We start from the raw sequence: 23,715 nt of genomic DNA, 5'->3' as shown, positions 1-23,715 counted from the left end.
CTTGTCTTTCTTTTAAATGCTACTTGAATGCGATACCTGTGGTTGCAAAAATATCATGTATTGAGGTCAGACAGACATGTGATCATTAACCATGTGATTGCCATTTTAAATGGGTGATAATGTAGGATCAAGTGAATAAGGCTTCAGTCACACGAGCCTAGAGACAGTCTGTGGCTACCTGGCAACCACCAGTTGTGATTGAAAAATGAGTATTCCCTGGCCTATTATGAGTGGTTGTTGGAGGTTGATGGCAGTCTCTGGGACATTGATTGCTAAAGTACCCGACACACAGGCCTACAGGCTGTCAGTGATCTCCCTGGCAATCACCTGTTGTTAGGGAAAAAGGGTACATTTCCAGCATAAACCTCCTTGTGAATGCTTTGATCAGCAGCACATTTTTGCAGTTTGAATGGAAGTGATGAACTTATTGCCTTCAAAGTAAAACTTGCACCCTTTGAAATATATTGGCTGCAGCACTGAGGCTGAACTTTATTCTGAGGGCAAACATTCGCCATTTCGTGTTGCATTCTTTCAAGTTTTACTACTGCTAGACTAGTAGTTGGCAAATGCTGGCAGATAAACTAAAACTGCAGGCAACCATGGCAATCTGCTAGTAACCAGACCAAAGTGCTTTTAATGCAGCACCTTCTTTGCAACTGATTTTATCCTGGGAGAGCCGGCAACCTCGAGAAACCACTGTCAGCCAGTTGGAGAATACACGTCCCTAGCAACCGGTGATTGTATGACACCCAATATGGACTCTAAAAGCATTGTGCACATGACGTCACTTGAAAAACCTCACTAGGAGACAATTGCAAAACAGCTCTTAGACTTGACCTCTGAAGTCTTTAGAGGTCAAGTCTAATAAACTCTTGATGAGTTTATGGGCTGAGTCATGAGGCTTGGGTCATGTTGAATAAAATGTTATGTCATTTGTCAAACTGATCATTTCAGAAGGGAGTATTTTTCTGGTATCGTGGTTTCACAGTCAATTCTGTCTCTCATTACATTATCTTGATGCTTCGAAGCAGGACTTTATAATCAGTGGGTGACATCAAAGTAGCGATGTCCATCTTGTAGTTTATGGTTGTCTATGTGTGAAACTTTGCACAAATCAAGAGCAGTCGTTATTTAGTCACACATTTTAATGTAACTACAACAATCCATAATCAAAACTGCAATTGATACTGGTATAAAAATAACTGCCATGCTCCTGCATGGAAAAGGAACCAATGTGTCTTCCACATGGTGCTCACATGCCATCGAATACATATACAGGACAGTGTATACCAGGATAGAACATTGGGCATCAGTGGACACTCAGTCCAGTATTTCTAGTGCACTGAAATAAAGTCCATATAGTCAACTGTCTCTTTCCAGTCAGCATCAGCACTTTTCTATCCGTCACAGGATGCCCCACACCTCCTCAAAGGCAGAGCACATCTTGGCACAGGTCAGTGCTGCAGACAGGGGGTAGTTACTGATGGACACTGTCTTCTCTGTGTAGTCCACGTTAACCTAATAAGGACAGAGACATCAGTAACACACAAGGAGTATTTGACATAACTGTAACAGACTAAAAGAGTCTGTAAAAGAGAATGCCTCAATATATTTCTCACCGCTCCATGTGCGAATGCTCCAATCACCACTGCAGCTGGTCCCTCTGGTACCAAAGTCCGTGGGCACACGGCCTCTCCTGAAGAGAAGGAGGTGCTGATACGAGGGCAGCCGGGAGGTAGGTGATCAGACACTGGATTTTTAATCATCCTCAGGAGCTTCTGAGGACCATCAGCAGCCCTGACACTCAGCTTGTGCAGCAGCTGAACTAAGAAAGTAGAGAGAAGAAAGAAGAATTAGGAGAACAGTAATGGAGTGAAGGCTCACTTAAAGCCAGAACACATGGGAATAAGACTTAAGTACAATGCCTACAGCATGATCAGTATGTGTATTATCCATGCAGAAAAAATAACAGTTATAGTTTACCCATAAGGCCACAGAAACGTGTGAATGTTCTTGGGATGCGGGTCTGCGGGTTGATCTCGATTAAAGCGTTTTTCTCTGTGTGGATGTAAACCTGCAACAGCCCCGCCCTGTTCAACGGACTGTCCATCAGCATGAGCAAACACTGGAAATACACAGTTCAAAGTTAAAACCATTCATACAGCCCTTCATCACAAACATGCCACTACGCTTTATATAAGAAAACACAGACAAAAAGGATAAATAAGAAAAAACACTCTAGTTAAATTTCAGACTTGATGTATTGATTTTTATTTCAATTTAATTTTACAATTTAGTTTCAGATTGCCTGCAAAGTATTTTGTTTCATTTTTCAGTTTCCTTATTAAGTGTTAGGCCAAGATATAAAAAGTTCAGGTAGGTAGGTATTACAATACAAACAAAAGGCAACTGACTCACAATCATGTACATATCCCTGTCTCAATAAAATGCGCACAAAAGCGGCTCATGTCTGTTGTCCTACTTTTATTTTTGATAGTTTTTTTGGTTGTTTTGTTCCTAAAGTACTTCTTACACTACTTCATATTATTCTTACACTACTTAGTACTTTTTATTCATACTATACTGTTATATATGTGCACTATTCAGATTAGTGAAATATTACTGATGCAGTAGTATCAAAAGTCAGCTAATGAAACATGCTGGTTTTGTTTTTGTCTCTCAGTTACACTGTAATAGTTCCTAAGTAGTAGGATTTGAGCAGGTCCAGATGTTAGGGATGTTGAGTCAATGATACTGTATTTCTGTAACTATTAAAAAAACCCAATATGTCACAGATTATAAATATCACAGACTAAGACAAATTAATATGAATTAAGACCACAATACTGTGCATACAATAAGTACCAGAGTAAGGAGCACTAAAAAGTAATCATAAGGATCTATTTATTTCTAAAGGGGACTTTTGGAAAGCGTTAGATCCCAGAAACCATGCTACGCAAAAAAAAAAGAAAGAGAGAAAAAGATATGAATATGCTCTTTTAGCGCTTTGATTCATACTGGGGGAGGATTGCTCCCCAGATTACTTTTTAAATGCAGAAATAAAACTAAATGACAGGCTTGATGCTCAGTACTGTGCTATCAAACATGCACAGTATGTTTGATAGCACATAATTGCAATGACTTAAATGCAATGAAACTCCACTCTGGTTAACTGTGACAGACTGACAAACACAAGTGACGAATAAGGCTGTACATTATTATTGAGGAATGAGTGTTTACCTGATGTGTGATATCTGGTCTTATTTTTCCGGGATCTCTTCCACTTTTGATGATCATATTTTTGTGTTGGTCGCAATTTAACAGCTCAAATGTTTTCCCGACCTGAAATATGAAAAACAAGCCAAAAGCATGTATTAACTCGCCTTAAGTTAAGTTATTATTAAGCATCGTTGTTGGTGTCACTTCCACTAAAAACGGGTAGGGGTTGCATCACAACAACGCGCAAAGACAGCTCCATAGCGCCTTACCTTCACCGTCTCTAACGACGCTCCCTCCAGAATAACCACCAGCCTCCTCTCCGCCATGCGGTCGTGCAGGCTGCGGAGATGTTTGGCTGGTTTAGGTTCATATTCGTCCAAATGTTCAAGACCACGCTTCTTCCCATTACCCGCCGCCATGATGCCTTCCTCTGGACTGTCGCAGGAAGTACACGTCACTGCAGAGGTGCGCGTTCACAGGTGAGTGTATTGCACATAAAAATTTCATTTGTGGGGTTTTTATGAAGGTAACTAGATTTTGAATATGTAATTATTTGGTAAAAAAATCAGTCCGTTTTATCTTAATAAAATAAAACGTGTTTCCTCAGCGCCCTCGTTCTGCGCGCGCCACCCTTTCGTCACTATTGTGCGCCGGATGTCACGCTACAACGTGTTGAAGGAAATTTCACGTGTAGAAATTTTCGTCCTGCATCGCTCCACAATCACACTATAATTAGTGTCTGCGGACCTTAAAGTATCCGGTTTATTGGTGAGTATTTGAAGAATCGATGCTGCGATTCGCGCTGCAGCTAAAGAGCGGTTCAGTGGCGATAAGCTTTGAGTTGTAAGGGTATACTTTTTAAAACTGTGCGGTCAGGTAATGGCTGTGAAACTGGTCACAAGTTTTTAACGAGGCTGTTTGATAACAGTCTGATCATACATTAATATTTAAACAGTTTAATCCCCAGCAGATGAAGTGGGAGAATTTGTAATAAACGATTTATCATTTGTTATAACCAAACATATTTATTACTGTTTCAACAGTAAAGAGACCCTCTCTGTAACACTACATAATTTAATCACTGCTTATAATTATAAAGAGCATTGGTTGTGTTGGAGCTGAATTTATTGTACTGATGTTGGACGGTTTTCTTTCCCGCAGATCTCCATCCAAAACAGTTTTACTTTTTTTCTTCAATGACGCTCCTCTCTTTCAAATATACTGTATTTTTGGTTTTGTCTTAGGGTTTTAAAACACTCTTGCTGTGTTTTCTTTTTCAGACTGTCTGTGTAGAAGGAAATCATGGGTCGGAAGTTGGATCCCTCCAAGAAGTTGAAGAAAGGTCCGGGTAAAAAAACCCGGAAGCAGCAGGGAGCAGAGACAGAGTTGGCCAAGTTTATAACTGATGGTAACTATCCCTTTCCAAGTCAAAAGTTTCTGTTTTGGAGGTTTAGTAAAACACGCTGTCAACATTGTGTTATTTTTTATATTTAATCTTGCAGAGGACACTGGATCAAAACGTCTCTCAAGTAGAGCCAGAAAAAGGTAAGAGGTGGACTGAGGATGTAACATGACATAAAGCAAATGTGTTTACAAGCTCCTAATTCATGTTAAAATGTTTCAGAGCTGCAAAGAGAATCCAGAGTTTGAAAAAGCCCAAAGATGTTGCTGAGGAAAAGCCTAAGAAAGGTAAACAATTAACTTTTGCTCAGTCTGGTCAACGCATGATTTAAATATTTGCCCAGATGCAAGCATGAGATTGTTGTTTTGATAGACCATCCTTCTCCAGTATCATTACAGCTATGTAAGCAGTTGTTTATTATTGATTATCAAGGGCAATTATGGGAATATCAGCAAGGGATAATGGTCCAAGGTGAACAGCCAGACTAAATGTGATTCATAAGCCTTCTATGGAAAAACAAGGATTGAAACATTTTACTTCACCCGGATTGAGGTTTCCGCGGCTCGTTGGCAGCATCTGCTGTTCATCCTCTTGGGTCTCACCACCTGAAGGAGGGGCCCAAGGGGTTCAGTGCTATGTCGATCAGGAGGTGGCCTTGTTAGTCTAATCCCAAGTTACTGAAACTGGTTTGTTAACCTCAGAATTTTGTTTATGAGTGAAGGGAGACAGGAGCAGGAGACTAGCAGAAGTATTGGTGCGTTAGCAGTTATGCAGCTCCTGTACTGGTTTACTGTTGTGTGAGCTTTGGGTAGTGACTGAAAGAATAAGATTGGTGATATAACCAGCAGAAATGAACTCCTTTTGAAGGCTGTCTGGACTCATCCTTAAAGTTCACGGTGAGGAGGTTGGTCATTCAGGAGGGGTTTTGAGTGGAGCCATTATTCCTGCACATGGAAAAAAGCTAGTTGAAGTGGTTAGGGCATCTCACCAGAAAGACTCTTTGGCACCTCCTAAGTGAGTTGTTTCAAGCCCGTTCCACTGGGAAGAGGTCCTGGAGCTATCCAGAGGCTTTTGAGCTTGCATCTCTCGGCTGGCTTGCTAACAGCTTGGTCCAGTCGTCAGTCCACTCACAATCCTGATAGGAAAACCGAAAGGGAATGGAGGGAGGGATGGGTGGATATTGATTATTAATGCATCTTGTATGTGTCATGATTTCATAAATGAATAAATACACATATATTTACAGTTTTGTCTTTCTTTCTTTCTCCCTAAAGGGTTCACAGATGAGAACAGCAAATGGTTGAAACCATCAAAGAGGAAGCGCAAGATTGATGAACAAGAAAGTGAGGATGACAGTGATGAACACTGGGAAGAAGAAGATGATGATGAGGAGGAGGAAGAGGAAGAAAAGGTTGTAGAAAAGAAGGGAGGCAAAGACCAGCAGAAGAAGGGTGTAAAAGGAGTGAAAAAAGAGGCCGATGATGAAGACGATGATGATGGCGATGATGATGATGATGAAGACGATGATGATGGCGATGATGATGATGATGAAGGCGATGATGATGATGATGATGAAGGCGATGATGATGATGATGATGATGATGACATGGTTGATGACTATGGTGTTCAGGATGACAGCGATGAAGCAGCAGAAGATGACAGTGATGGAGAGGATGTATGTGCTCTTTCTAACCTTTTTTACCCTTTTTAATTTTTTTATTTTTTTTTTAGTTTTATTCAGAAGCTGAAACGAAATATTCTTCCAGCCTGGAAATGTGAAGTTTGAAGCCTCATTTTATTAGAAAATTTTCACTTATGAGCTACAAAATCGGGAGAGTATTCTGTTTTCAGTGGCACTAGGCCTTATTACAGTTACATTTTTAAGAGAACATTGTAGCAGAGGCTGGTTAACTTAGAGCTGTTTTTTTTTTTTTTTTCTACCTCCAGCTTCTTCCCATTGAACGTGCAGCCAAGAAAGAAAAAAAGCAGAAAAAGTCCAAGGCTCCTGATAGTGATGAAGATGACGATGATGAAGAGGATGAGGATGATGACGAGGAGGAGGAGGAACAGGAATCTGATGCTGACATGGATGAAGAAGATGAACTAAAAACAAACATTGACGAAGAAGATAAATTCAGGCTTCCTAAACCAGAGGAGGGTGAGTTTCAGTGAAGTTTTTGTCTTTTAGAGCAGCAAATGTGCAAAAAGAAATTCTCTGATTTTCTACAAACAATCAAAACGTATTTTTTTGGTCCACATTTTCTAGGACTTCTGCCTCTAGACCTGAAGGCAATCTATCAGCGGATAAAGGACAACATTGACCTCCTGTGCAATTTCTCAACAAAAAGAGAGGAGGGGAAAGACCGAGCAGACTACATCTCACTTCTGAAAAAAGATCTCTGCACCTATTACAGCTACAACGAGTTCCTCATTGAAAAATTTATGGACCTATTCCCTCTTTCAGAGGTGTGTTTTCTTCCGTGCATGGTTTTGGTTTGTTTTTTTTGGGTTTGTTTGTATGTTTTTTCATTAAATCCTGATTTAAAAGAATTCATGGATGCATTGATTTAAACATGCAAGGTCTAGCTGAGAATATCTATTTGACTCCAAACATTATATTTTCTTTCTGCCTTACAGCTGGTTGATTTCCTCGAGGCCAATGAAATTCATAGACCTGTCACTATTCGAACCAATACACTGAAAACAAGGAGGCGGGACCTTGCACAGGTAGGTGCCTGATCTTAAGAGACATGGACAAAATTGGCATTTAGAATGTTTTAACAAGTTAAAATACATAATGTGTGTCATGACTGTTAGCTATTTGGTAGTTTATTGCTTTAAAGATTGTATCTGTTGTGATATAGAATTGTTTTTGTTGAACAAAAATTTGGCAGCCAGGATGAAGAATTCTGTACTTAGGTTAGCATTTTCAGAAGAAGATCTATAGAATATTACATATATATTATATGTATTAATGGATTTACTGTTGATTATGGAGTTAAGAAGCAAAGTCTCACAAGCCTAAAAAGCAGTCATTGACATCTGCCAATGTGATGCATCCCCTGCCTGGTTGATACTTGGTTGCTGGATGTTGGTTGCTAGGTTAAAATCTGTTGCACAGAGGGAGCGGTGCCATAGGCCTCCTATTGAGGGCTGTGGTCACCCTTATTGTGGGAGGGGCCAACTTCTCAAACACTCACCAAGTTGTCATAAAAGGAAAAACTACTTAAATGACAGGAGGAAACTCAAGTCTTTACATATTGAATTCACTTGTTTGTGCTTTTCCTTGTTTAGGCTTTAATCAACAGAGGAGTGAACCTTGATCCACTGGGGAAATGGTCTAAAGTGGGGTTGGTTATCTATGACTCCTCAGTACCTATAGGTAGGTTTCAAAAGTTATGTAAGTGACCAACTTAAGCAATTAAGGATGCTGAGTGTGACTGCAGCTTCTTTACATGTTAACTAGGTGCAACTCCGGAGTATCTGGCCGGTCATTACATGCTCCAAGGAGCCTCCAGCTTTCTGCCAGTCATGGCGCTGTCTCCACAGGAGGGAGAGTTGGTATTAGACATGAGCTCAGCTCCAGGAGGAAAGACTACCTATATTGGTAAGATGTATTGCCTTTATTGCAAATTATGTTGTCATTTCACCCTTAAAAATAGTGGAGTCCTTATGCAGATGTTCTCACCCTTAGCTCAGCTGATGAGAAACACGGGGGTAATAGTGGCTAATGATGCCAATGCTGAAAGACTGAAGAGTGTGGTGGGAAACATCCACCGTCTGGGGGTCACCAACACTGTGGTCTGCAACTATGACGGCAGAGAGTTCCCAAAGGTATCCTGTCTAAATGTGTAGATCACCAATATCTGTGGGGTTAAGCCTTATTACAGTTCCAATGTTTTGACCTGTTGGAATTCTGCTTTAAGGTCATGGGTGGCTTTGATAGAGTGCTGCTTGATGCACCCTGCTCAGGCACAGGCGTCATTGCTAAAGATCCAGCTGTGAAGACGAGCAAGGTAAAAACCAAGAAAGAAACTTTTTCTGTCTTTATATACACACACGTCTGTTTGCTTTAAGTAGTGTGCTAATACTTGTTTCTTTTTGCCCTTCTGTTCACTGACAGGATGAGGTGGATATCAATCGTTGTGCTCACTTGCAGAAAGAATTGATTCTGTCTGCCATCGACTCGGTCAATGCTGATTCCCCATCGGGAGGATATCTGGTCTACTGCACGTGTTCAATAACTGTATGTGGAAACTCTGAATTTCTACCAAATTTATGTACAAACATAGTAAATATCAGACGAGCTTGGTAAGTGATTGCATTTTTTTCAACTAGGTGGAGGAGAATGAATGGGTGGTGGACTACGCTTTAAAGAAAAGAAACGTCAAATTAGTTCCCACAGGACTCGACTTTGGCAAGGAAGGCTTCACCAAGTAAGTTGGATAACCAGTGTTATTATTTTAGGAGCAAGTAAGAAATTGAATAAAACATGAATATTTTCCTTCTTTTAGTTTCAAAAAGTTCAGGTTCCATCCAACTCTGCGACTCACGCGACGATTTTACTCTCACTCCCACAACATGGATGGATTCTTTGTGGCCAAGCTGAAGAAGTTCTCCAACATTATTCCAACTGCACCACCAGGGAATGGTAAGAGTTTTTGTCATAGCTTCATGCCTACGTTTATCATGATATTTTCCCTTTCATCACTAAGTAACATCTGTCTTTGTTGTTGTTGTTGTAGAAGATGAGAAGGCAGAGGCTCCTGAGACGACAGCGGCCACAGAAGCTCCTGAAGAGAAAAGGTCCAAGAGCGACAAGACAAAGAAGACTGTCCTCAACAAGGCAGGCGGCCTGAAGCAAGAAAACAAAGCCAATGGAACAGCAGTCACGAAAAAAGCAATCATCAACTCACAAGGCAAAAAGGAGTTGCATACTGGACCAAAAAAGGCAAAAGTCGCCAAGATGGATGGAGAAACTGTGAAGGGCACAGAAGCCAAGAAGGCAACAGATGATGGTAAAGCATCAAAAGCTGACACAAAGGAAGGAAGCAGGTTTGAGAAAAAGCAGGCCACAAAGAGGAAAACACCCATGAAGGCCAAGAACAGAATGGGGAAGAATAAATTCAACAAGTTGAAGCACATGTTGCAAAAACAATAAACAAAAGTGACAGTGTGTTAAATGCATGTTTGGATTATATTAAAGCTTTGTTACACACCTGGATCCACCTCTGTCTGATGAAGCTGCTCTGTTTGTGCAGCAATTGTGTCAAACGTGATTGTAACATGGCTGCGTGCTGATGATTGGACTCACAAACAATGCCCCTACTAAAGCTGGAGCTTTCTTTTTTTTATTTCTGTATACAGATTCAATGCTTTCCATAATCCTGTGAGAAATAAATCTTTTAAGAACATTTAATACTGACCTATGAATCATTCACACACAAAAGAGGCACCTAACTCAAAGGATGAAACAGTGTTGTGTCCAAACATATCAGATTATTCTCAAAAAGCTTGTAGTTAAAAACTTCTTTTAGTGCAGTGTGTCCTTAAAAAAAATTAGAGGAAATTGGACAAATGGAGGAGTGGTGGGTATAAAAAAAAATCTACTGCAGATGAACAGTGTTTAAAAGTAATTTTCTTAAAAAACTAACAAATCCAGCAAAGACTTGACTTGGGACCTGAGAGGTCCTTCTGAATCCATCTGTTTGCTGAAGGGGCATCAGAAGTCTCAGCAGTTCTCGACGGCCACCGTTCCATTGTCTAAAGAAGGGAAATGGGGAAAAAGCTGAGGTATGCCAAATTAGACAAGAACTGGACTGAAAATCAGTGGAAACCGGTCTTACAGACTCACAAATCCAAATTTGAAATTTTTGGTTCAGATCATCACCACTTATGTTTACATGTGTTCCAGTAAATTGCTGCATCTATTTCACATTTTCAGAAAATATAAAGAAATTTCCTGTAATATGTGTTGTAATTTCACAAGGTTGTTTCATTTATTTATTTTCATTCAGTCACCTAAAGAAGTTTATTTTTTTATTCTTTAGTTGAGATTAAGGCAAGGCAAGGCAAGGCAAGTTTATTTGTATAGCACAATTCAACAACAAGGTGATTCAAAGTGCTTTACAGAGACATTAGAAACAAGAACAAATAAAAAGCATGATTTAAAATTGATTAAAACAAGCAAATAAACTAACTAACTAATTAACAAACAAACAAACAAACAAACAAACAACAGTATATAAAATCAAAACAGATAAAATCAGAACAGTAGATAAAATCAGTAGTTAAATTTAAGTTTTGAAATTTAAGCTTAAAGTGTGGATTTGGTGCTTTATTCAAATGCAGCTGAGAACAGGTGAGTCTTCAACCTGGATTTAAATAAACTGAGTGTTTCAGCTGATCTGAGGCTTTCTGGGAGTTTGTTCCAGATATAAGGAGCATAAAAGCTGAATGCAGCTTCTCCGTGTCTGGTTCTGACTCTGGGAACTGATAAAAGACCGGATCCAGATGACCTGAGGGATCTGGATGGTTCATACTGGGTCAGGAGGTCACTGATGTATTTTGGTCCTAAACCATTCAGAGCTTTATAGGCCAGCATCAGAACTTTAAAGTCTATCCTCTGACGGACAGGCAGCCAGTGTAAGGACCTCAGAGCTGGACTGATGTGGTCCACTTTTTTGGTCTTAGTGAGGACTCGAGCAGCAGAGTTCTGAATGAGCTGTAGTTGTCTGACTGATTTTTTAGGTAGACCTGTAAAGATGCTGTTACAGTAATCAAGCCTACTAAAGATGAATGCATGGACTAGTTTTTCCAGGTCCTGTTGAGACATCAGATCTTTTATCCTTGATATATTCTTGAGGTGATAGTAAGCTGACTTTGTTATTGTCTTAATGTGTTTTTCTAAGTTTAGGTCTGCATCCATCACTACACCCAAATTTCTCGCCTGGTTTGTGGTTTTTAGATGTATAGATTGAAGTTCTCTGGTGACCTGTAATCGTTTTTCTTTGGCGCCAAAGACTATTACCTCAGTTTTGTTTTTGTTTAGCTGGAGAAAATTGTGGCACAACCAGTCATTGATTTCCTCAATGCATTTACCAAGAGCCTGTACAGGGCCTCGGTCTCCTGGTGACATTGTGATATATATTTGTGTGTCATCTGCATAGCTGTGATAGTTTATTTTGTTGTTGTTTATAATCTGTGCCAGTGGGAGCATGTAGATGTTAAACAGAAGGGGTCCCAAGATGGAACCTTGGGGAACTCCACATGTGATACTTGTCTGCTCAGATGTGAAGTTACCTATTGATACAAAGTATTTCCTGTTTTCTACGTATGTTTTGAACCAGTTTAGTACAGTTCCTGAAAGACCTGTCCAGTTCTCCAGTCGTTTGAGTAATATGTTGTGGTCAACTGTATCAAATGCTGCACTGAGATCCAGTAAAACTAGGACTGACATTTTTCCACTGTCTGTATTCAGACATATGTCATTAAACACTTTGGTCAGAGCGGTTTCAGTGCTGTGGTTCTGTCTAAAACCTGACTGGAAGGCATCGTAGCAATTATTCTGTTTTAAGAAGTAACTGAGCTGTTGAGAAACTGCTTTTTCAATGATCTTACTTAAAAACGGGAGATTTGAGATCGGCCTGTAGTTGTTCATTTGTGTCTTGTCAAGATTGTCCCTTTTCAGTATAGGTTTGATTACAGCAGTTTTTAGTGATTCTGGAAACACACCTGATAATAAAGAAAAGTTGACGATCTGTAACAGGTCTGACTCTAAAGTCTTTGAGACCTTTTTGAAAAAACTTGTTGGCAGGACATCTAAACAGCAGGAGGAGGAGTTCAGTTGACCTAAGATGTCCTCCAGGTCTTTGCTGTTAATAGGTTGAAACTGTTTCATGGTGTTTAAACAGTTTTTTGGTGGACACAGTACATATCCTGGATCTGCTGTTGATGTACCAATTGCTTGTCTAATTTTTTGGATTTTTTCAGTGAAGAATTTGGCAAAGTCATTGCAGGCCATGGTCGAATGAAGTTCAGCTGCCACTGACACAGGAGGGTTTGTTAGCCTGTCAACTGTAGAAAATAAGACCCGAGCATTATGGCTGTTTTTAGTGATGATGTCAGAGAAGTAGGACCTCCTTGCATTCCTCAGTTGTAAATTATAATTGTGAAGTTTCTCTTTATAAATGTCATAATGAACCTGGAGGTTTGTTTTTCTCCATCTGCGCTCAGCTTTCCTACACTCTCTTTTTTCATTTTTCACCAGTGTGGAGTTTCTCCATGGAGACTTTTTCCTTCCAGAGATAACCTTCACCTTAATGGGAGCAATAGTGTCCATTACATTTAACATGTTAGCATTGAAGCTATTGACGAGCTCATTGACTGACCCTCTGGGCAGGTCAGGTGTTAATGGGAAGACCTGGTTAAAAATTGCACTACTGTGTTCAGTTATACACCGTTTTGTGATCACTGTTGTTGAGATATTTGTGTGGGCTGAGATTTTACTTTCAAAGAAAACACAGTAATGATCAGACAGGCCCACATCAGACACAGTAACCTTTGAAATGCTCAGGCCTTTGGAGATCAGTAGGTCAAGAGTGTGTCCTCTATTATGTGTGGCCTCTGTTACATGCTGAGTCAGCCCAAAGTTGCCCAGAGTGTTACTCAGGTCTTTAGTCCCTTTGTCCTGAGGGTTGTCCACATGAATGTTAAAATCCCCAGCAATAATTACACAGTCAAAATCAACACAGATCACAGACAGCAGTTCACTGAGGTCATTAAAAAAGTCTGTGCAGTATTTGGGAGGCCTGTAACTATAATATAGATTAACTATAATAACCTTGATAAAAATACAAAAGACCATCTCTAAACGGAGTACATCTTGGACGCTCTTGCATACCTGTTATTGTTTATTACCTATATGATAATTTGAGTATTACACCTGTAATTGGCCGTACTTTGGATGGCAGTTGATTCTTCCTTCGGTGTTGGGTGCGCTCTGGAGATAACCAATCAGATCAGCTCTATCTCGGTCCGGAAGCTGTGTTGTTTACATTTTCCAAGATGGCGGCGGGAATGTATTTGGAGCATTATTTGGACAGTAAGTGAATTTGCATGTGTTCTACGCATTGAAAAACATTCTTAGTCGTTTTATAGTTTAATTTCTTTGTGTAGTGTATCTCCTGATCAGCTTCAGCGCGGAAGGGAATGTTCTAACGGTTTCCTAACGGTTAGCGGTTTAGGCTCAGTCTATTTGCTGGAATAGCGCGTCGCAAGGGAGCAAAGAAAGGCTCGCAAGCATCCTGTATTGCCACTACTGGCACAAGTTAAATGCAGTTAGCATTCATAGTCAGCTGTATTTGTGCCACTTGTTGTTTAATGGGGTGCTTGAGAATTTTAAAGCTTAACCGAAAAAGCATCACTTCAGACATTAGATTGAGCTAGCCAGTGTTGTTATTTCATTGTTTCGTGTTGATGTCTTAAAAATCTTTGTTCTCCTGCCTTCCTGCCACACCAGGCATAGAAAACCTGCCCTTCGAGTTGCAGAGGAACTTTAATTTGATGAGGGATCTAGATCAACGCACAGAGGGTAAGCTCAGTGAACACGGATCTTCATTAACCCACAAAACACGGTCCTTAAATGGAGGTAAATGGGTTACCCCCACACAGGGACCCCAACGAAAGTCCGAGGAATCATTAGATTACTAACGAAAAAAAGCCCCTAATTATTATTATTATTATTATTATTATTATTATTTGTCTTGTTCTTCTTTAACACTTGGATGTATTTTTATTTAGTGCTTTTACATTGACACAGCTCGAACCCTATCTTAATGTGTGATGAGGAGTCACATAATAACATTTTTAAGTCATCTTTATTTAAATATTATTTTTAAACCCCAAAACAAATAAATGATCAAAATAAAATAAATAAAAATAATATTAATAATAATAACAATAATAATTATACAGAGTGAAAACAATTAGGTGTGTTATTATGTATTTATATGTGCTAAGCAAAAACATTTTTAAAGGTTTGGTTGTGGTTAGTGCTGTCTACTTACAGCAAGTAGGTCCTGGGTTTAAATCCAGTTGAAGTCCTTCTGCCTGAAGTTTACATGTTCTCCTCGTACTTGTATGGGTTCTCTCCGGGTGCTTTGACGTCTTCCCACAGTTCAAAGACATGCATGGAGTTAGATTAATTGGTGATTCTAAATTTGTTGTCCGTCTGTCAGTGTTGTGCTGGGTGTATCCTGCTTTTGGCAGCTGGGATAGGCTCAAGCCACCCCAGCAACCAGAAACAGATAAGGAGAAGAAGATGAATGTATAGAACCCAAAAGTTTATTAACATTTTTGAAGCCTTAAGATCATAATTTACTGTTTTAGGTTGCTGGTTTTATGCTTGTTAAATAAGAAAACTGAATATCCAATTGTGTTATTTTCAAAAACATTTTGACTTATTTGTGTGAGGTATTAAAATTATCTTCGTAATTACAGACAGCGTTGTTTAGAAGTTCTTCTCATCTTTTTTTATTTTTTTTATTTATTTTTTTTTATTTTTGTTTAGATCTTAAAGGCCAGATAGACTCTCTGGCTAAAGAATACACTGCCAATGCCCGGACTCTCTCCTCTGAGCAAAAGCTGTCCATACTGAGGCAGATCCAGCAGTCATACAGTAAATGCAAGGAGTTTGGAGATGACAAGGTGCAGCTGGCCATGCAGACCTATGAAATGGTTGGTATCTTAGAAAATAAACATATTTTAGATACATGTTTATTGGGAGAAAATAACTTGAAAAATACACTGCCCTGTATTTAAGTAAGCATGGCCTGAATTTTGTGTAGGTGGATAAACACATCAGACGTCTGGACACGGATCTGGCTCGGTTTGAGGCTGACCTGAAGGAAAAGCAAATCGAGAGCACAGACTATGATTCCACCTCTAGTAAGGGGAAGAAAGGTGGGTTAACACTGTATTTGCCCACAGTTATGTGCTCAGTTAAGTAAATCCAAACTCAATATAATGCGTGTCTTGCATGCTTTTGTAATCCCAGGAGATTCCAGGCAAAAGGAGAAGAAGGCAGCTAAAACGAGGTCTAAAGTGAAGAGTTCAGATGAAGACAGCAGTCCTAAGAGTGCACAGAAGAAAGTGAAACTCCTTCAGCCGTACGTTGTGCATTGTTTTGCTTTTGATGGTCTCGTCATTGTTGTTTTTTTTTCCTTTTAAGTTAGTGTCATACTCTTTTTCTCACATACAACATTTTTTAATCATCAGAGGAGAATTCAACAGCCCTTCTTCCAACTTTGGGAACGTGCACCCATCCGATGTGCTGGATATGCCAGTGGACCCCAACGAGCCCACCTACTGCCTATGTCATCAGGTCTCCTATGGCGAGATGATCGGCTGTGACAACACTGATGTGAGTTTTGTATTAAGATAAGATAAGATAAGATGGAGAGAATGGAGAGAATCTTGAGGAAAGGCAGCCCAGGAACTTTACCAGCAACACATATCGTTGTGTGCCTCAACTTTTTTGTATTGTATTGTATCTTTATTTCAGACATATACAGAAAAAAAAAACTTTCGGTCTTTTACCCAAGCAAATCTGCAATTTTTTGGTAGATTAGAGATTTGATCTAGATTATCATATTAAGATTTGGGACACATCGTCAGTAGTGGACCTTGGATTCATCAGGTGTTTCGCCCATTATCACTAGACACCCTCGTCCAATGAGGGCCTACCAGGGTTGCTCAGGCCACGGAGTGTGTCACTAGTTTATGTTAAATTGTTATTTCTCTTCTTCTTTCTTCTGTTTAGTTTTCTACAGTTTATTTTCTCCTATCTATTCACTGCAACTGAGAAATAATACTTACCTCTTTAGCATTTATGGAGCCTCACTTCTTCAAAGGGATAGAAAAGGTGATAGAGAGAAGTAAGAGAAAAGGGACAAGATAGGAGAGAGGAGAGCCGGAAGGGGGGCGCACGATCTGGCTTCCCACACCTCCCTGCCGGATCGGGCTGTACGCTCTTCCTCCCTACTGCCTCCTAGAAAAGGGAAGAAGAGCGGAATATTTTCTTTTCTCTCACAGTTAGCTGGACTGCCTTTGCTGCCCAAGTGAAGTCAGCCCTTTTTAACTGGTCCTCTCAGCAGTGTTAGCTAATTCTCTTATAGCCTGTCGTTGTGCCTGTCTGATCCCAATCTCTCTAAGCAGTTTTGCTGTTGTACTGGCAACAAAGCCCCTGCACCCCAATTCCACCGGGCGCACCTTGATCTTCCAACTTCTGTCCTCTGCTTCAGCTGCCAAGTTGGCATACTGCAGCTTCTTACGCTCAAATGCTTCCTCGATTGCTTCCTCCCATGGTACCGTCAGCTCAATGACGTACGCAAGTTTTTGGGAGTTAGACCAAACGATAAGGTCTGGTCGCAGAGCACAACCAAATCAATTTTATAACCCACTTCAAGTGTCATAATATAAAGGCAAATCATACAGAGTAACAGAAACAAGAACTGGTGTTCTGAACGCTTTATATATTTTCTGGTGTTTTCTGGCTCTTTTCACTGGAGAAAAGAGCATTTCTGTGTAAACACACAAAGGAGGCTGGACCACAGAGAGTCTTGGGATGCTTTCTTTGCAGTTGCTTCATTTAGCTTGTGACAGTTGTCTTTTGGCATAAGATGAAATGTCCCTTTTTATTGTCTTTACTGAACTTGAGAGGGAGATGTCCGGTTGTTTGGGTTCAATGTGCTGTCCTTATCCACATATCCACTGATCCCATTTTGTTTGGCAATAACAAAATTAAATATATTAATGATTGCCCACTTGTATTTGAGTTTTGTTCTGCTGTTTCAATACGAACCAAATTAAAAGAGGTTTGGTTATAGTGAAATACTCACACACATCCCTCTGATGTCCTCGGAACCACCAAACACAGGGAAACAGTTTTTTTTTTTTTCATTTAGTGCTTATGGTCGGTATATTTTTAACTTGGCGGCAGTTACATGTGTTTGTTTTAACCAGTTACAGTATGTCAGGGTTCGTACGGGTGCTTGAAATCCTTGAAAATGCTTGAATTTTAATGTTGTCTTTTCAAGGTTTGAAAAGTGCTTGAATTTCAGATGTGGTGCTTAAAAGTGCTTGAAAGTGTAACTGTATTTCATTCACCACAAATAACTATCTGATTGAACAGTTTTCTTATCAGATAGAGAAATAAAATGAGTCGCAAAATGTAGAGGCAAAATTTCCCCGCCTGGCTGCCTTGTGTCTGTTTCAATATGTGACCCCGCCCCTCCCTCGGACAGTCGGGGATGTGTGCGCTAACATACCTGTTGGTCGTTGTTTTAATAAGTGTTTGATGGAAAACAACAATGGCGGAGTTTGCGCTCTCCAGTCGCATGATAGGTGAGTCCTAGTAAATAATTTTCCAGTACGTGTACGTTACACATGCTATTTTTAAAAAATTATGATTATTATTTTGCTAGCTATCAAACTCGCTGGAGAAATGATTGAAACGCACTGAGTGTGATGCAGTATGGCAGCGCTATTATGGAATATGCTGTGAACTTAGCTAACATTACTTAGCAGTCATATGAGTTAATTTACTCAAGTGAAAGCTTTAAACATTAGCCTGATACATAACTAGCTAACTTGGCTTTCTGGTTAACCCTCTGGGGTCGACAGACCCAGAGTCTCCATTTCAACTTGGGTCGAACGTGCGGACTTCAAACTATATACCAGTGTTTAAATTGTGTTGATAGGCCACGTAAAACCGATGTTTTTTGTTTTTAATAAAACAGTGGCGTTTACTCCAGGAAGAAACGGTAAAAACGGCCTTTTCTAAGGAGAGCGCTAGCAAACACGCTTTGATTGTGTGTGAGTGAAAAACAACAGTCATTGGTGAAAAAAGAAAAAACACTCCTTCCCTATTGGTGGAAAAATGTACCACGTTGACCAATAAAAAAAAATGATATGGCAACATGTGGCATTTGGTTGTTTGGGAAGAGAGGGAAGTTTTAGGAGTGAGCGAAAGAGAGAGAGAGACAGTTTTGATACATGAGAAATTTGTGAGGTTTACCGTGTTTGGAGTCTCATGTTAGTGTGTTGTCTTGTGTAGTTAGTGTGTAGTGTAGTCGTTGTTTTGTTTTGTGTGTCAGTTCTACTAGTAAATGTGACAGTAGCTGCAAAAAAGCCACCAAAGGCAGATTGCAGTGTAAACGCTGTGTGACACACCTGCTGTCAGACCTGCAGGTTTATCCCTGTACTGTTCTCATCTGTGTTATAGTGGACACAAACTATTTTTTGGAGTTGCATAAATAATTTTTGTGCCTTCTTATTTGATGCAGAACACCTGATTGTTCTGTAAATAGTTTGAAATGGTTATATAAAAAACATCTCAGCCTTGGCTGCATTTTTAGGTAAATAGTACCATATAACTTTTTTGTTTGCAAAACCTGTGCATATTTTTAAAAATGTACAATTTCTATTTGCATTTCAAGTTATGAAAATGATTCGTTAAACATGCCTGTGGTTTTTGCAGTCAAAAATATCACTTTCTACTCGTATTTTAAATTTTGTCTGAATTTAGATAAATTGTGCTGATACAGTTTGTCAAAATGAGAAAATAACAGATTGGCAAGATAAACAGTTTAAAGTTGAAATATAGAGGCCAAATCAAAAGTAGTCAAAAACGGCCAATTATACCCTGGACCCCAGCTTTTTGGAGTATTTGAAATAATGGTAATATGAAGGACCGATCCATATGGTCACAAAGAATAGCCACTTGTTTCTGTGCCATCAGTTCCCCGGCTTTCATTCAAAATGTGTTTATCTTCAGCACCTGCACATTAAACTACTTAAAACTCATACATGTCTTCAAGCTCACACCGAGACCTGTGGGGCACAATCAGCCACTGAGACAGTACACACATTTATATGTGTATTTGTATATGAATATTTCATACTTTAAGGCTGCCTGTTTATTTAAGGGAGATGAACAAAATACATTGGAATTGTACATAATAATATCACAGATGATAAATTCAATAGATTTTAAGTAGATGCTTGTGCATTCTTAAAGTCTTATATGTTGAATTGAACTATGTTATCTAGAGCTGGGCGATAGAACGATAACGATATGTATCGCGATATAACTTTTACTCGATAGAGAAATTAAGCTATCGCGATAGACTCGCTGCTCTTGTCCTCAAAAAAAAAAAAAAAAAAAAAAAAGGTCAGCCAATCCAAATTAAGTAGCGCGGAGCCGAACCAATCACAGCCGCAGCGTCACGTCGCGTGACTTGTTACCATATAGCACAAGTGCCAAGCCGCACGTGTGTTTGTTTGGGAAGCAGCCAGCGGGTAATGGAGGAAATGAGTGTGCCGACTAGAAAAATCAACCGAGCGTGACCGAAGAGAAAACAGATGATGGTTCCAATGCCGGAGAGATTGTCGAACGGAAGAGCCATAGAAGTTCCGTAGTGTGAAGGTATTTCGGCTATTTCAAGTCTGACAAAAAAAACAGAGTAGCGTGCACTGTAAATTGTGCCGAAAGCAAGTCTGGAAATACAATAAACTGGTGCATGCGTCACACTGTGCGCCGCGTTATTGTTTCGGTGAAATGAATTTCTACAATACTGTTACTGTTAATTCTACTCTCTGCAGTGTTTAAATGCTTACATATACACACAGTTACTGTCCCTCCACACATACGACTCGGTTCTGCTTCTATGCCGCAGCTTTGTTTACTTTTTCCCACCGAGGCTTCTAGACTTCTGATTGGCCAGCATTTCGGCACGGTTAGGAGTCTAGCGCCACCTGCTGCTTTGGCATGTTCATAGCAGCGTTTTCCTTCATTTCTGCCTTTATGTGTGGACGGGATTATTTTTTAAAACGAAAACGGAAAATCTCAGTTTTCAAAAATACCCGTGTACGTGTGGACGTAGCCTCAGTCTCTGACTGGAAGCGCTAATTCGTCATTCGGCTTTTGTCAGACTAAAGTAACTGTTAAAACTGTTTGAAAAGCTCAGCTATACAACAAGGAGAGATTGAGAATTTCCTTTTAGTTCTCAGTTTATTTGATATTGACAAAAGTTAGTCAGTTTTGTCTGTTATTCTGTAAAACAAACTAAGATTTATTTTTAGAATTAATATTTTGTTTCTAAGTGGAATTGACAATTTAGTCTGTTTCGTTTGTTCTATTTTGAAACTTAAACGCTTTAGCGGCTGCCTTTTGTGTAGTTTGCAATATTTGCCTTTATCTATCTGAAAAAGTCTCATGTTCCTTAAGTACATCTACCCTGTTGAACTTATTATGGGAAATAAATATTTAAATAAAAACAAGCTGCTGATTATTTCACATTTTACTTGTGAGCAACGGCACATTTAAATCTTACAAATATAGTTATTTGGCTTATATCGTGATAGATATCGTTATCGCCTGAAATGAAAAAAACATATCGTGATATGAAAAAATCTCATATCGCCCAGCTCTAATGTTATCTGAAAAGCTTGAAAAGGGACCTTGAAAGTGCTTAAAAAGTGCTTGAATTTGACCCTGAAAAAGACGTATGAACCCTGGTATGTGGAAAGCTTTTTTTTCCAAGATGTCTGGTCTTGTCAGTTTTTAGCTTATTCTACAGGGGAAGAATGTTCATAATCAGACACATCAAGGAAAGGAGCATAAAAAAGAGAAGAAAATGAGGCTGCATTAAAAAAATACAGCAGCTGCTTTAGTAGTTTATACCTGTTCAGCTGTTCATTAATGCAAAGAACTAATTAGCCAGCCAATGACAGCAACTCAATGCACGTAGCTAAAAGTGCTTGCTCATAGGGGGTCATATGATTGTTGGGTTTTTCTCTGTATCTATGAAGCGCCTTGAGGCGACTTATGTTGTGATTTGGCGCTATATATATAGACACAAGAATTTCACTCACATGTGCTGTACCAATGTACCTGCACATGTGATGTGACAATAAAAGTGATTTGATTTGATATATAAATAAAATTGAATTGAATATGGTCAAGGACCTGCTGAAGTTCCATCTGAGCATCAGAATGTGGAAGAAAGTTGAATTAAGTGATTTGGAATGTGACATCATCACCATCGTGGAGCTTCATGGATATGCAGCTGACAAATCTGCAGCAACTGTGTGACGCTATCATGTCATTTCGGACCAAAATCTCTGAGAACGTAATCAACACCTTGTCTTTGTGCCACAAAGAACTAAGCAGCTCTGACGGCAAAAAGAGGTCTAACTTGGTACTAGCAAGGCCTACCTATTAAAGTGTCTGGTGAGTGCACATTTATGCAATAAAGGCAAAGCCAGAGGATTGTGGAAAGTGGTTTAATATGTAGTAAATCACCTTCTAGTTCTAATTTCCTGTTACTTATTTGCTTATAATGGCGTTTTAAGTGGATGGAGCCCTGCTATTATCAGATTTAAAGAGCCATCTGTACATCTTAACAAAGGAAGAGAGGTTGCATTTGGAAGTGAGTAAATGACAGTGTGTCCCTTTGTGACATTTAATAAAGCACACAAAATGTGGTACCTTCACTGGTCCCTTTAATGAAGGAATGATATTATTTATTTTAATATCAATAAATACCATCCACATATCAAAAAAGGTCACGACAGTATAATTGTATCATACAGAGCTGACTCTGCGAGCATTAAATCAGATTAATAATAAAAAATAGAAGCTGAAATGGTATTATGTGTCTGTTATACTTTATAAAGTGCATGTACAGGCTCTCTCTTACATACATTTCCAAGATGCTAACCATAAATTAAGGTGCTGCAGCCCGGTGCCTCGCTGTGTGGATAAGGTCACAGATGGCAGTGTGACTGATTTATTAGCAGAAGCCACACTGTGAATATTACATGTGATGGCTCTTTTTGAACAGATTGCTCTCCATCATGTGTTCTAGAAAAATTTGATTTTTGTCTGTCCCAACTGCTTCACTTGCACAACACTTACCAGTATTTTGTCTGTTTTTGTTTTTTTCCAGTGCTCCATTGAGTGGTTCCATTTCGCATGTGTGGGGCTGACAACCAAACCGAGAGGCAAATGGTAAACAAAACTAAAAGAAATTGAGACTGTGATCTAATTTCACAAATGTGTTCAATAAGAGTGTTGAAAGTGTGCACCCTCACCACTCTTCATTTATGCTATGCAGGTACTGTCCACGGTGCTCTCAGGACAGAAAGAGGAAGTGAGAACAAATGGTTGTCCTGGAACGAAACACGGACTCTGATCAGATGGAAAATGAGAAGAATATTTCTTCATTAGTTACTAGAACTTTTTGTTTCTCATCTTCCTTAACATTTGGTGCTTTTTAAATTTCGGTTTACGTACTTGCCTTGGTCTGATGCAGAGTGTTTGAAGGAGCCAAGTGTTACAAATGTATTTAAATTTTGTTTTGTTTTGGTTTTTTTTTTGTTTGGTTTTTTTTTAATGGTTAACACTAATTTTGAGTTTTTGTTGTTACCTTTGGTGCTCTTTTTGTGACTTTTTTTTTTTTTTTTACATTTTATCTTCTGAGTGATTAATAAACACTATAACTGCCCATAATGGTATGACATTTGAATTTTCCACGATACTCTATACCGTATTCACATGTACAACTACAAAATTATATTTTCTTCCAAAAAAAAAAGACCATGGATGATTTGATGCTTTGTCATATGGTTAGTTTCTTGTGCTTAGCCTTGGAACACTAGTTTAATTTTTCGATATAAGAAGAGGGCAAATTACAAAAAAAAAAAAATGCTGCACCTTGACAGTATTAGTCACCTGTGGTAGTGAATTGAACCATTTCATTTTAACATTTGACTGAGTGCTGCATAGGAAGTAAGAATTTTTTTTTTAAAGTATTGTCATTTCTGTAGCTGAAATATTGGTACCGGGGAGAGGGGGTGATTGTGTTTCAATCATTTGAATACAGCTACTACCTCAAAAACCTTTTCTCTGTCCTTTGTGTGTGTCTGCGTTTGTAATTGTGGTTTGTAAAGTTTCTGACTTTGTGCTGTAGTGTGCCCGAGCGTCCGGCAGGTGGCAATGTTCGGTCAAACAGCAGCATGTCAACGTGGGC

The 23,715-nt window shown here is 39.3% G+C and overlaps 3 protein-coding genes across 4 annotated transcripts; 2 read left to right on the top strand and 1 right to left on the bottom strand.

Moving 5' to 3' along the window:
* Nucleotides 1–1,112: 1,112 nt before the first annotated feature.
* Nucleotides 1,113–3,670, bottom strand: emg1 (EMG1 N1-specific pseudouridine methyltransferase). Its single transcript, XM_086311463.1, has 5 exons — nt 3,489–3,670; nt 3,241–3,342; nt 1,984–2,125; nt 1,620–1,825; nt 1,113–1,518 (listed from the first exon to the last, which is right to left on the bottom strand). Exons 1-5 carry the CDS (start codon nt 3,636–3,638, stop codon nt 1,405–1,407), a joined length of 714 nt encoding a protein of 237 aa, XP_086167589.1. The 5' UTR covers nt 3,639–3,670; the 3' UTR covers nt 1,113–1,404.
* A 194-nt stretch (nt 3,671–3,864) lies between these two features.
* nop2 (NOP2 nucleolar protein homolog (yeast)) lies at nt 3,865–10,040 on the top strand. The gene is made up of 16 exons (XM_086311455.1): nt 3,865–3,987; nt 4,500–4,627; nt 4,722–4,764; nt 4,844–4,908; nt 5,896–6,296; nt 6,569–6,779; nt 6,888–7,087; nt 7,259–7,348; nt 7,916–8,003; nt 8,088–8,228; nt 8,316–8,455; nt 8,548–8,637; nt 8,745–8,867; nt 8,960–9,057; nt 9,136–9,272; nt 9,367–10,040. The coding sequence occupies exons 2-16, from the start codon at nt 4,522–4,524 to the stop codon at nt 9,780–9,782; spliced, it is 2,349 nt and encodes a 782-aa protein (XP_086167581.1). The 5' UTR covers nt 3,865–3,987; nt 4,500–4,521; the 3' UTR covers nt 9,783–10,040.
* A 3,530-nt stretch (nt 10,041–13,570) lies between these two features.
* ing4 (inhibitor of growth family, member 4) lies at nt 13,571–23,585 on the top strand. Of its 2 annotated transcripts, none has more exons than XM_086311456.1 (8): nt 13,571–13,724; nt 14,142–14,213; nt 15,192–15,358; nt 15,469–15,583; nt 15,678–15,789; nt 15,899–16,043; nt 22,633–22,694; nt 22,801–23,585. In XM_086311456.1, the coding sequence occupies exons 1-8, from the start codon at nt 13,688–13,690 to the stop codon at nt 22,838–22,840; spliced, it is 750 nt and encodes a 249-aa protein (XP_086167582.1). In that variant the 5' UTR covers nt 13,571–13,687; the 3' UTR covers nt 22,841–23,585. The 2 variants fall into 2 exon arrangements, with proteins under 2 accessions (XP_086167582.1, XP_086167584.1); XM_086311458.1 differs by lacking the exon at nt 13,571–13,724 and adding an exon at nt 13,824–13,853.
* The last annotated feature ends 130 nt before the right edge of the window (nt 23,586–23,715 follow it).

This window comes from Aulonocara sp. 'chitande type north' Nkhata Bay, linkage group LG11 (genome assembly GCF_057382095.1).
Source record: "Aulonocara sp. 'chitande type north' Nkhata Bay isolate Kocher_YH1m ecotype deep benthic linkage group LG11, A_spYH_male_GT1.1, whole genome shotgun sequence".
NCBI lineage: Eukaryota > Metazoa > Chordata > Actinopteri > Cichliformes > Cichlidae > Aulonocara > Aulonocara sp. 'chitande type north' Nkhata Bay.
The sequence above is the reverse complement of the archived record's forward strand: the minus strand, read 5'-3'. Positions and strand labels throughout refer to the sequence as shown.